The sequence below is a fragment of the Malaclemys terrapin genome, chromosome 14, assembly GCF_027887155.1.
Source record: "Malaclemys terrapin pileata isolate rMalTer1 chromosome 14, rMalTer1.hap1, whole genome shotgun sequence".
Lineage (NCBI taxonomy): Eukaryota > Metazoa > Chordata > Testudines > Emydidae > Malaclemys > Malaclemys terrapin.
Window position 1 is genome coordinate 9247844 of NC_071518.1, and position 14098 is coordinate 9261941.

At 39.6% G+C, this 14098-nt stretch overlaps 1 protein-coding gene across 1 annotated transcript in view; it reads right to left on the reverse strand.

The window, feature by feature from the left end:
- Positions 1 to 1467: 1467 nt before the first annotated feature.
- CDH13 (cadherin 13) overlaps positions 1468 to 14098 on the reverse strand; it is a 759507-nt gene continuing 746876 nt past the window's right edge. The window contains exon 14 of the mRNA XM_054048572.1: positions 1468 to 7222. Coding sequence (XP_053904547.1) covers positions 7215 to 7222 — 8 coding nt within the window. The 3' untranslated portion in view covers positions 1468 to 7214. The remainder of the gene's footprint in view (positions 7223 to 14098) is intronic.

Sequence of the window (14098 nt, forward strand, 5' to 3'; positions counted from 1 at the left end):
AATTTGGGGGTATGATTTTTGAGAGTCTCTGCAATGGCATCATGGAGTTCTGGGGTGCAGGAGCTCATGCTGCTATTCTGACCAAACTCTCCTTCCAGGCAGTCCAAGAAGATCTATGGGATGGAGAGTCCACCCTGTGCATGGATCAAGGGGAATGATCTGGCTCTGAGAAAGGGCCTCAGAAATGACCCAATACCCAGTATGGTAACTTTATTGGTAAACCCCTTCCCTGAACCTCCCATGAAGCTCCCCAGGAGAACAAGAGGTTAAACCTCAATAAGATGCACACAGCAGAGTGAGACTGAGCCCATCTCTTGCCAACTGTATTATAGAAACAAAGGCATGGGCAATTTTACCTTGGGTGAGAATTCCCTTAGTTTTCTGGGTCATTTTTGGAGCTCAAGAGAAGCTACCAGTACTTGCTGGAGGATCTCATCTTGGTATGCAAGTGGACCAGGAAAGCACTGCTGACATACAGCACTGCACAGTGGCAGGAATCTAGCACTGCAGCTTCCTGTAGCATTCCTGGTGAATCTGCAGGAAGCTGACTTGTTGATCTTTTGTTCAGCATTTGATTTTATCATGGATGGCTTCTCTTGGTAGCCCTTAACTGCCTGCTGATAGAAGAAGGTGATGAGGGCTAGTTGGCTGAAGCCAAAGGGCGGTGAAGCCAAAGACTGATGACGTTTCTTTGCAGCACGTAGCCATGAAATTTGCTCAGAGTGATGTAACAAAATTGGGGCTTTGGCAGGCATAATCCTTAACTGAGCTGGTGTATGCAAAGTAATCCACTCTCCCCGTCTTATGAAGTCTGGTGAATGATCTGTAGCCTTCTTCCATTCACTACACCCACCCACTCTCTGGCCATTGTATGACAACAAACAGCTCAATTAATTGCCTTAATGGGGTGAATTGGGGGAGGATATTCAGGGGCAATGCCAGCCTCTTCCTGGTTGGGGGCCTGAGGTGGGCCAGACATAAAATTGGGTGGGATGCGCCCCCCACTCACCATGAGGTCCACCCCCTCCATGGCCCCTCCCCATGGCCAGGTTGGAGGCTGGAGCCGGGTAGTGTGGGGCACGGGCTACTCACAGCCAGTAAGAGCTGCCCAAGTGGGGCAACCTGGCTCTGGGGCCAGCAGAGCCCTTGGGGAGTAGTGACCATCGGGGATGGGGGCCTGGACCCCAGTCTGGGTGGAATGTCCCACCTGGCCAGTAGCCGCCACTCTCTCCACTCTGCCTTCACAGCTGGGCAGCTGGAGAGCAGCAGCTGCTACGGGGTGGTTATGGCAAATTTTGGGGTGGCTATAGCCCTTGCAAGCCTCCCCCAGCACTGCCCCTGAGGCTCTTGCTTCTAGTTTAGCATGGGGTGGGTTCAGACCCCTGTGTCAGCCACAGTGGGGTGATTATACAGTCCCCTTCGTTCATGCAATGTTGTTTCAGGAAGATCTAAGCCCAGACAAAAGGATAAAAGCCCAGACATCCTTTATTTGAGCATTTCACAAATAAATTACAAGTTTCTTTGCAACCACATCATAAATCAAAACGTTTATTTACACCTCAGAAACAGCAAGCAATTCAGCAACTAGGGCCTAAAGGAACCATTAACTGGAAAAGTAGCTGAATAAAATATTCAAATCCAAACAAAAATTCCTGGTGATGATTGAAGGAGACAGAGTTCGTTATGGGGCAAACGTGACGATACAGGAGGTTACCATTGGACGTTTCAATTAATCACACAGCATATCTGTACTGAATTCGCCACCATACACACTTTCATTTTACAATCCTAGTTCATGGGCAGGGCGCGTATGCATGCCCACGCATGCACTGTCCCTTTAGACTACATTCATTTAACCTCAAAACATCAAATACAGTCACTTATTAATGCAGAGGAGAAGCCTAACTTTCAGAGGATGGGTATAACTCCATATAGTCATCCTGTTAATATTGAAGAAAATTAGGATTCTTTCTGTATCCTCCTTCACACTGCTACTGACTTGCTGGTACATAGACAACTAAAACAAAAGGAGTCAGTAAACAAGTATGCATATCTTCAAATTATGTAAATCAATATAAAGAGAGAGAGAGAGCGTGCGCCGAGTGAGGCTTAAATCAATACAACATCAGTGGTGGGAATAAACTATTTATTTTCAGCAGTTTGGGTTGACCATGCATAACCCATGCCCCTGCTTGAGTTGTGTGTTCATCTGTAATTCATAGAATTAAACTGCTTATTCCAAATCCCCATGCTATGTAGTCTCGCTCTTCCCCTCTACATATCTTATATATAGCTCTATATATGTATGTGTATATCTCTATATATCTACATATATACACACACATAGCAATTGTGCAACTAGTAACTTTCACTGAGAATTTATGTGTGTATTCATTTCATTTGGACATTGAGAAGTTAGCGGTCATCATAACTTGTGGTTAGGTAAAGTGTGGATAGTAACAGCAATGGGCTGTAAGTTTTACACAGTAAAATAGTTATCTGTATCTGCTTTATGTGGACTCTAGTTTGTTTTCTGAAATAATTTGCATGTGAACTTCAAGGTTACAAATCACCGAGAACTAAATGGGAAAGAATTGTTGTTGGTTTTTTGGTTTTGTTTTTTTGCTACCTTTGGGAGACGTAGCACTTGGGACAACAATAGTTTCTACAGATACTGTAAGGGGAATACATAATCCTATATTTTCCCTTGGACCTGCTATTCTCGTGCCAGTGTCATTTTTTATTATCATTCATCTTTTATTCAACTTTTTTTACATGAAATGAGATAAACACATTTGTTAAGAATTTGGCTTCCGGACATACAATAATATGATCTGTGTACAAAACTCTGCTGTGTGATCAAATGGCTAAATGTATTGGTAGAAACAAAGGGGAGAAATTAGCAATCACCATGCTTTAGCAAACTAGTGATGCAAAGGAATGACTAATGGTAAAACAAACATAACCATAACACACATGCCTCTCTTTTTCTGTAATGATAAAATAAAGCCTTTAAACTGGGTCACCTATCAACTGACTGGAAATCCTTAATTTAATAAATGAGATTGTATTACAGTTCAAATGATCACCCCAGAGACCAACCAGACTTACTTGACTAGAAGTGTGGTCATTCTAAATAAAAGTTAAACAAAATTGTACTGGGGACCTTTGGGATACTTTAAAGGGGTTAGTGAAGGAAGTGAGTCATCTAGAGTGTAGGTTTCCCTAAGTTCAAGCCAGACCTACAATAATAGATAAATGATTTCCAAGTGTCTTATGACAAGTTATGTTATTTTACTATTTACAGCAGACTGATAAAAGCAATGTATTGAGAAATGAGATGAAATATCTCAAGGTATAGGGTCTTACAGACATCAGGGCGGATTTTCAATTTTTTAAACCCTGAATAACTCTGGTCAATGGAGTTACTCTTGATTTATCTAGGTGGAAATGTGATGAGAATCTGGCTCCACGTTTATATTACGAAAACATTGTTCCACTGTGATCTAAATCTTATTTGACACCCACCATGAAATTCAGCTGGTTTTCTTTTGTTTTGATCTTCAGACCTGCAGTTACTGAACATAATATACATTAATATATGCACATAGGCATAATGCGAGCACACTCATGAGGTGTATTGACAGCGTTTCAGTTAGCAAGTACACTGAAAATGACACATTCACCCTGCTAATCAACACCATTCTTTGATTAACTTGATAACTGTCATATTGGATTCGTGTTTTACCAGAAAATACAGGGTTTTGAAATGAAATGATTTATACCGGCGCTGTTTTGCGTATGCTTCAAAATGAAAATGATTAAATTCAGTGTCTTTCAAAATACAGACAACTTTGCATGTATTACACACACATACACACAGAGAGAAATAAATGTTGTCGCAACTAAAATAGCTAAATTAAAATAATTGATGGATTATGAAAACAGCAAGGATTACCTGAACAAATTTTAAACTTAATCCAACATAAAAAGGAAGAGCAAAAGTTATGAGGTTTTTCTTTTTGATCTTTTCTGATTTTGCATGACATGAAATCCTTCCAAATTCTGCTAGTTCCTGAGTTTCAGGAAATAACATCATCTTGGGCCTTTTCCGTCATGTAAGGAAACCCATAAATTTTAATGTGGCTTCTCACTTGAATAAGGCTGTAAGATTTGGCCTATTGGGTTTCTTGATAGATGTTCTTTCTTGAATATGGGGAATTGGGAAACGAGGAAAAATATTAAGATGGCAGCTATGTCTCCTCTTTTTGTGCCTAGGATGCCCAGAAGTTAACTCAAGATAGAGCCCTTGGGCATATGAACAGGAGAGGTTGGGGATTGAGGTTTCAGAAACCCCCCCAATTTTGGTTGAGAAAGTCAGGGAGGTATTGTTACCTCTGTGATCCAGAGCCTCCACTGGGGGAATATTCTCATTTATAACTACCCCTTGTATAGGTCAATTTTTTTGCAATATTATTTGAGCTGTTATGCTGCACTGTGGACTCTTATTGCACAGTAAAAGGGTAGGCAACCGGCTTTACCCAGCAGCTTGTCGCTAGGACAGATTCAAACAGAAAAGTTTTATTCCCGGATTTGGGCCCTCTTAGGAGGATCCATAATGTGCTAGGTTTTGAACAAGAAGCAGGGATAGCTTCTCATCATGACTCACGCAAAGCGCAGCCAAATCAATGGGAATCTTTTCACTGACAGACTTTGAATGATGCCCATAGGCAGGGGGGAGGAAGCATCCCATTAGAAAAATATATTTATGTGGAAGGATAGTTGTCGTTACATTCAAGTGAAGAGTTTAGTAGATCAAGGCATGGGATGCAATTCCTCTTTGGGAAAGATCCACAATGTATTTCGCATTCATCTATTTTCATTTTGCAAACTTTGCATTTAACACTTGTTTATATGTATAAGTGATTGGTGATTATAAAGCAGCAGCATTTGCTTACCACAATGCCTGGGGCAGAAGATGTGGAATGGAAGCATGCCCATGTTCAGGTCGGAGTAACATTTGAGATCAGGCACTTCCTGCTTAAAGGCCTGCAGTTGCCTAATGAACCTTTCTGAAATTCTTCTCAAAAGAACCTCCCATTGACCTCTAAGTACTACTGTGGTAACTCAGACACCTGTGATGTGTTGTGAAAGAAGCAAGGTCAGTGGGAGTTTTTCCTGGGTGAGGACTTCAAGAGTTAAGCTCTCAGAGAAAAAAAACAGCTTTTTGTATCAAGGCAGTTTATATCTTATCAAGAAAACTAAAAATTGAGGGACGTCCACAACATAAACTAACTTTTTTGCTGTCACCATTATTAATTATTATTATTATTACTTTAGTTTAAAAGGACCTGTTGTAATATTTGGTATAATACAGGAAGTCAGAGAAAAGCTATTGTACAGCAATTTTTCACCACCAATACACATTTAATATCTAGTGTAACATCATGAAAAACTAAATGTGTGTTTGGAATTTATTTTTTATACTTCCAAAAAGCTTTAATATTGAAACATATACATGATGTGGAAGGTATGTGTATAATCTCACTGTAGTAATGACAACATACAGAATGACCCATAAGTACTGTAAAAATGCTAACCCAAAAATGCAGCTGGGAAGTTCTATTGCATAAGAAAGCATTGTTATTTAAACTTTAAATAAGCAAGTTTATTAAAATATTCTAAGACACTTACCTCACCCTAGTTACTGGCAAGCTCTAGTAAAAGCCACAGTCTGTCACTAGTATATTTTTGTGTGTGTGTGTGTTAATTTTATAAAAAATTTGGTGTGAGCTTTGATGGATCATTTACAATTTATTAACAGGATCGTCATCTTGATACAGTTAGAAGTTTTTGTTTACCTTACATGCTCACAGAATAAAAAAAGGATTAATATTCATACATAATGAACACCTTTTAATTCAATGTTTGCAAACAAGTGTGGTTATTTCACACACACACAGAAGTGATCTTGTTACTTTTAATTGAAAACTGTGTGTACATGTATATGTATGTGTGTGTATATATGAGAATATTTTTACAATAGGGCATCTATTTTCCTCACTGTGCTCAGGGATGTCAATGAGAGCTGAGAACAGGCCTTTGTGGTTAGGGAGTCGAAAGAGAGATGATCAATGCATCTGAGAAATCCCTTTACTCCTACTATTCGCATAGGCCTTCTGACATGTAAACATCTACCTACCTGATTGCCCCTGCAGATCAGGCACTCAGAAGTTTAAAATGTCCTCAACTGCGCCAGCAAATAATTATCGGCAGGAGCAAAAAGAGAGGCTGGGTTGAAGCCCCTTTAAATTCAGGCCCAGAGTGTCCCAATATTCTAGATAATGACCCATAGTGCATTTGACTGCTTTCAGCCCCCTTGCAAATCACAGCCTCCTTATCTCCCAGGGCTGCTGTCATTGTAATGTGGTGTGAAAAGCTGCTTTCACTCCTACCTCATCAGTACCACCTGTGGCGGAAGGAAAGAAATCGTGATCTGCAATAAAGTGTTGGGGAGTTGCGTCTCTTGTACAGAGCCTGAGGTAAAAGAAGTGACATTGCAGAGGACTGGCCCTGGCATAGCTGGCATCACTGACGCGGCATTTTAATGGTATAGTCGCAGTTGCTGTTGCCTTTTGTGTTACACCATTGTATAAACAGCATATACAATGGGTTTAGCTATGATAGGACAATTATAACTCACCTGTGGCTCTGTTACTCTGCCCTGTTCCTCCCCAACTTCAGGCAACTGTCTCCTAAAAGCTAACCCTATTGTGTATCTCTTCTCTGCATATAAATATATATACACACATACATTCATACATATACAAATACCAACCCACAGACAAAATATTTGTTTTTGAACAGTTGAATAGCAACAAGTCAACAGATAGAAAAAAAAATGGAGTCATTCTATATTCAGCTCCCAGAAGGTCAAGTTGAGATGTCATGGTCTTTTAACATTCAGTGAAAATTCGCATAAACCTTGCGTCTTGCAAGAGAAATCCATTATTGAACAACAGTAAGGGCAGAGGTTGTCAAACACTGACGTACAGTCGGATAGACTAAGTGAGGTTGCAAATTAAATTGAATCTGGAGCAACTGAGGCCTAGTAGTGAAGAACGGTAACTGTAAACTGCGATCTTCGGATTTGATGTTTTCCTTTTCTTGTTGCCATGGCAACTCGGTAGGACAGCTTCAAATGTCAGGAGTTCTTACAGACCTAGGTGATGGGAAATGTGTGTGGTTATTACTGAGCAGGATCACAGCATTCTTTAACTATTCCTTAGGGGAAAAATACATCGAATTACTCATTGGGTTGCATGCATATTATTCAGCAATTGCAGCTAAATCATCCTGGTTCAGAAGCAATTATGTGAAGACAGAAATCTATGGGAGAAATGCCACTTCTGGCATTTAAGGGTCTTTAGCAGTGTATAGTCAAGAGGTCTGAGCTCAAAACAGGAGACAGGACCTGTGACCTGATCCTCTTGTACCTTGCCCCTTAGTCAATTACACCTGTGTAAAGTGAGATTAAAATACCAACCAATAATCTTTTTTTAACCAATGATCAGTGCAGGAAAAACAGGCAAATTTTTAAAGAATATGCACTTTTTAAAATTATAGTTCTATTGGCACTTTATGCTCCCTGCAAGCTATGGTTTGGAATAGCTGCTCTATTGATTATGTGGTAGGACAATGGAAACCAAGGATACAGACAAATACAAAGTATACTTCTTATTTTTCCTGTTAGCCAATTTAAAAACACAAATGTTTGCAGGTGTTACACCTTGATGCATAACTCTGCCTTTTTTAGATTGTCACCCTTTACATTGTATCAGAGAGGTGACTACAAAAGACCCAAAGAAGCAGAAGCAATTAGGATCTGCTCTAACACCCACTGGAGTTAATGGGAGTCTTTCCATTGACTCCATCAGGCATTGGATGGGACCTTCACTGAATTGAAAATACTGTGTTTGAATTGAGAATGAAAGCACAAGGCTGTAGAAAGGATTCACGTCAAATCACGCAGGGTCTTGATCCTACAATAGTTGTACCCAATCTCAACAGGGCTCCAGGCAGATGGAAGGATCTGCTTGTGAGGAGATCACTGCATGCTTGGGCCATGAAGACACATGTCATACACCCATATCAAAAGAGACGAATGTGTTTACTGAATATGCTTGTCTAATCTATGTTAAATTTCTATTCCTTGATCACCTATTTATCATTTTGCCAGTTAACGATAAACACCTGCAGCCTATTCAGGACACAATGGGTATTATTTAGATGCTGGATTGCTATTTCTGTTTGCTCATTTTTGATTATTTGTTTTGTTCCTTTCAGACAAACTGACTTTAATATCAGTTTTGATAAAATTGATTTTGTCCTAATTATTTGCTTGTTGTTATTACTTTTGCATTATTTGAATGGAATTTAATGTTAAATTTCACTAACTAGGGAATTACATGCAGCACAACAAAGCAACCCGAGGAAACCTATAACAGCCTACCATCCCCTATGGCAAAATATAAATTACGCAACATATGTTCCTCTAATAAAAATAAGTGGAGGGAAATGAAACAAGAATAAGAACCTGGAGAGAGGCTTTTGAGAACATGCACAATCTCTAGAGCTGAAGAACAGAGTTCAGCCACTGGCTATCTTCTACTTGCTTTTGTATTCACCTTCCCCACTACTTTCTCCTGAGTTTGCTTAGCTATCATCCATACTTGCTTATATTCTTTCCCAATTTTGAGAACATGCTGCTTTGTGATGTCTACTAGGGCTTCATCTACCATTGAACTTCAGTCATTTTTGGGGTGGAATTTAACTAAAGAGAATACAGTAATGCTATATACTAATACAGTGTGGAAAGGAGGATACCATATATCCATTTTAACAATAGAGTGAATCTTATTAGGAAGGATGCAATCACCTGAAGTGGAACATTCTCTGGATGGTAGGGCTAATGCCATCCCAATTTCAAACTGCCACAACATTTGGGATGGTTTGGTTTGGGTGTTCAGGTATGGTTATTAAAGGCAGAGATGCTAATCACAAAATTCTGATCCATGTTTGGATATGGATACTCCCTGAGCACCACCACCATTGTGTAGATGTGTTTGGATGAGGGGTTCAGATTTGGGCCAGTCTTTCATAAATGCCTCTGGTGATAGTGAAAAATAAATTTCACATCTCTGAAAGGCAATACGATGCCTCTCAGCATCATGAAGGGGCTTTTATTCAAGCCTGACTCACACGAAGTTGTGCTGCCTTTTGAATCCATCTACTCAGAGTTTCTAGGAGTCTCTTGGAGGTCTCCAGCTAAGGACAGCCAGTCACACATGGAAAATAAACAATAATCATAACACTCAATATCTGGATAATCCATAGGCTGAAATTTCTTCAGAAAATAAAATTTCAGGACACAATTATGAATCCCAACACAGTCAGGAAATTCCTAGTTGGTTCATCAGCAGCTTGTGAACAAGAAATAGGGGCTACATGTGTTGCATTAATCATTCATTTTAAATAGGTTGCCCAGCTCTAGTTTTGAGCATGATTTTTTCCATGCTAGTTTCTTCTCGACTGGAGTCTAATATAACTGTAACATAATATATATTTCAAACCCCTGCTTCATGCAGTATTGACAGTTCCTACTGTGCAGTGCTCATGGAGAATAAAATATATTTTTATGATGTAATGGTCATATTTTGAAATTTTTCTCCACCTGCAAACAATCGCACAACTCCCTTCCCCCCCCAAAAAAAATCCCACGCCCCTCACCTTCTATCTCTGAGTGCGAATTCCCAGTGGACTCACCCATTTACCAACTAGAATTTAGTTCCTCTGCTCAGCGACTCATGCAATATTCCCAGTGCAATTTCAACCAAATAAAAGAAATGCATTTAAATGTGCCTTGAAAAGTTGCATCAGCTGCTCTTCCTAATTGGAATGTCACTAAACTGATAATGAGAGGAAAAGCCAACGGAAGATGAGATCCTGAACATATTCAACTCCCATTGAAGTCGACCGGAGACCCTGGTGCTCCGCAACTCTTATGATCAGGCTTACTGGGTTCCTGGAATGGTAAAAGGGGCCATAGAGATTATTAGAGAGTGCACATTGGCTGAGAAGCTAATTGCACTGGGCTGCAATTTAAGTGAGGGTTTTAGCTGACGGCTAAGGTTCTGCTGTGTAGGGTTATGGAATTTAAGCTTTGAGTTTGTGCATGCATACACACAATCACAGACATACACACTTTTAAGAAACATTAGGGGGAAAAAAACCTGCCGTTTTTCATCTAACTGTAGCAGGTGGAGATTCCAGCTGTACTGGTTTTCTTGAGGAAAAAATAGACTTTTATTTTTTATCAAGAGAAAGCTGTCAAGATTTTCAGTGGGAGTTAAGGTTATTTCTTTATGAGCCATGTAGTCTATCAAATGAAACCCTGGCAACAGTGAGACAAAGAAAACTGTTCATTCCATAGGTTCCAGGGACAGCACAAATGATGTACTGCTTCATTCTTCTGGATTTTGATGTGACCAGAAGCCCTTGATGGGACTCTTTCTTTTTTTTTTTTTTTTTTTTTTTTTTTTTTTTTTTTGCAGGCTGTACACTTCCTCTTCATTTTCTGATCTGGCCTTCAACACAGCCCTGTAGCCATCCTTAGCTTCAGGTGTGCAGATGACAAGGACAATCCTATTCTAAGCACTGTTGGTTAGAGCGGCATCAGCCATGCACTATGATTAATTGATTGGCTTAATTTTGCTGCTTCTTCTGCATGTAAATTGCCTGTGAGCTGCTTTCAGTTCTCTGAGATATATGTTTTCCCAAATTATGTGCCAAATAATTGCTGCAAATAATTCTCTTCTGTATCTTGAGAACAAGTACTCAATATTTGAGTGTCAGTTAATTTTGATTGCACACAGAGGTAACATGATATGGTTTATGTTCCCTGATCGAATTCACCCAACTTTTCTATTCCAGTGTGAATATCAAAGTTTGCCAACTCAAAATTTGCTTTCCAAGAATATTCTCAAACAGTCACTTAAAATGTAGCATTTTCACAAACACTCTGGAATATTTGCAGAAATTAAGAAGACCCAAAGTAGTGGGCAAGATGCTCACGTAGGATAAATGAGTGTAGCCTCACTGAAATCAATAATGCGATGCTAATTGAAATCAGCTCCCTTGCTGCAGATTAAGTCAACTACTTGTAGTCCTACTTTTAGTGGACATAGAGAACAATTGATCACCGTCCTCTTCATAACAGCCTTAACATAGTTGAAGACTGTTATCACGTCCATCCTCCGTCTTCTTTTGTCAAGTCTAAAAATGCCCAGTTTTTTTAACCTTTCCTCATAGGTCAGGTTTTCTAAACCTTTTAGCATTTTTGTTGCTCTCCTCTGGACTCACTCCAATTTTTCCACATCTTCCCTAAATTGTCGCATCCAGAATTGGACACAGTACTCCAGCTGAGCCCTCCCCAGTGTCGAATAGAGTGGGACAATTACCCTCTATGTCTTATATACAATACTCCTGTTAATACAGCACAGAGGAGACCAGTCCTCTGAGGCCTGCCAATTCCTTCATCTCTTAAGCGGCTGAACACCTTCAAACTCACACTAGACCTCAATGAGAATTGAAGTTGGACTATTCTATTTAGGTACTCACACCATGCCCATTACCCTAGTATTTGAACACCCCCAGTCCGTTGCATAACCAGACCAATACACCTATGAAGTTATGCCTCAAGATTAAAGGCTAACATCTCTGTTTTCTTGGCCACTGAATGTTAATGTGCTCTGCTTACAAGGCCTTGGCATTGACACTAGAAAAAAGCGTCATTCCTTGTCACAAAAGAGGTACGTTTTCTGATCTGAGAGCCATCAGCTGTAATGGCTGTAATTCAGGAGATCCAACACTTGCTCACAAAAGAAAGACATTATTTAAAATAATATTGACCAGTTTTTCGGTGCTGCTCAAGGTATGGGTCAGCCTTCCTAATTTATGAGATTCTTTGGTATTCTTATAAGAAAAAATAACCTGACAAACTTCCAACAGGTTTCACTTTCAATTTTGGTGGGAAAATAAATTTCAGAGAAGGAGGGACAATCAAGCCCTTCTGATTTGTCACAGAAGAATGAAAATGGAAAGACAGGAGAGGGATGAATTTCAACGGTATTGTTTCAACAAAGCTTTCTAAGAACAGTTATTAAGGAACCAATTCAACAGTAATTGAAGTCAATGGAATGCCTTCCAAGGGCTGTTCTAAGTGACACTGGGTAGAGCAGTCTCTTACAGACCATTCCACTGGTCAAGAACTGTCAGAATATGGGGTGCCCCCAATTTGCCCACTCCCACTGCAGGATGGGCAGGAACTCCCCTTATGCCTAGCTATGCCAAACTGATTGTTTAATATACATTCCAGTATTTTTCCAGGTATTGAAGTTAGGCTGACCATCATTCCCCAGGTCCTCTTGATCTTCCTTTTTAAAGATAGGCAATATATTTGCCCTTCTGCAGTCCTTTGGAACCTCATCCATCCCCAACTTCTTTCTCCCAGATGCAGAACTGCCCTAATAGAGCAGCTGGGGAATCAAGATATGTAAGGGGAATCTGTAGTGGCAAAAAGCAAAAAGGGGATAGAAGAGGAGGAGGAAGTATCTGGTACACAAACTAGCTTTACAGAGTCATGTGAGAATGGAACGTGTAGATCCTCTGCTTACTGTGTAAGGAGAGCTAATAACTGATGATATCAAGAAGGCTGAGGTGTTTAATGCCTACTTTGCTTCAGTCTTCACTAAAAAGATTAATGGTGACAAGATACTCAACACAATTTATATTAACAACAAAGAAAAAGGAACACAAGCAAAAATAGGAAAAGATCAGGTTAAATAATATTTAAATAAGATAGATGTATTCAAGTTGGTAGAGCCTGATAAATTCATCCTAGGGTACTTAAAGAACTATCTGAAGCAATCTCAGAACCATTAGCAATTATCTTGGAGAACTCATGGAGGATGGATGAGGTCCCAAAGGACTGAAGAAGGGCAAATATATTATCTATCTTTAAAAAGCGGGATCAAGAGGACCCAGGGAATGATAGACTGGTCAGCCTAACTTCAATACCTGGAAAAATACTGGAACATATATTAAACAATCAGTTTGTAAGCAGCTAGATGATAATAGAGTTATAAGGAAAAGTCAACATGGATTTGTCAAGAACAAACCAACCAACGTAATTTCTTTCTTTGGCAGCGTTATTGGCCTAGTGGATAGTGGGGAAGCAGTAGATGTAATATATCTTGATTGTAGTACGGCTTTTGACACAGGCCCACTTGATATTTTCATAAGCAAACAAGTGAAAAGGGTCGAGATGCAATTTCAATAGGTGAATTCACAACTGATTGAAAAGCCATATTCAAAGAGTAGTTACCAGTGGTTCACTGTCAAACTGTATCTAATGGGGTCTTGCAGGGTTAATTTCTGGGTCTGGTACTATTCAAAATGTTGATTAATTACTCAGATTATGGAGTGGAAAGTATGTTTATAAAATCTGTGGATGACACCAAGCTGGGAGGGGGTAGCAGCACTGAGGAGGACAAGATTAGAATTCAAAATGACTGACAAATTAGAGAGTTGGTTTGAAATCAACAAGATGAAAATCAGTAAAACTAAGTGCAAAGTGAAGAACAGGAGTACTTGTGGCACCTTAGAGACTAACAAATTTATTAGAGCATAAGCTTTCGTGGACTACAGCCCACTTCTTCGGATGCCCAGAAGTGGGCTGTAGTCCACGAAAGCTTATGCTCTAATAAATTTGTTAGTCTCTAAGGTGCCACAAGTACTCCTGTTCTTCTTTTTGCGGATACAGACTAACACGGCTGTTACTCTGAAATAAGTGCAAAGTGTTACACTTAGGGAGGAAAACTCAAATGCAAAACTATAAAATGGGAAATAAATAGCTAGATGAAAGTACTAGTACTGCTGAAAAGGATCTGGGGGATATAGTGGATTACAAATCAAATATGAGTCAACAATGTGATGCGGTTGTGAAAAAGAAAAATCATTATCCAATCATAAGGGTTTG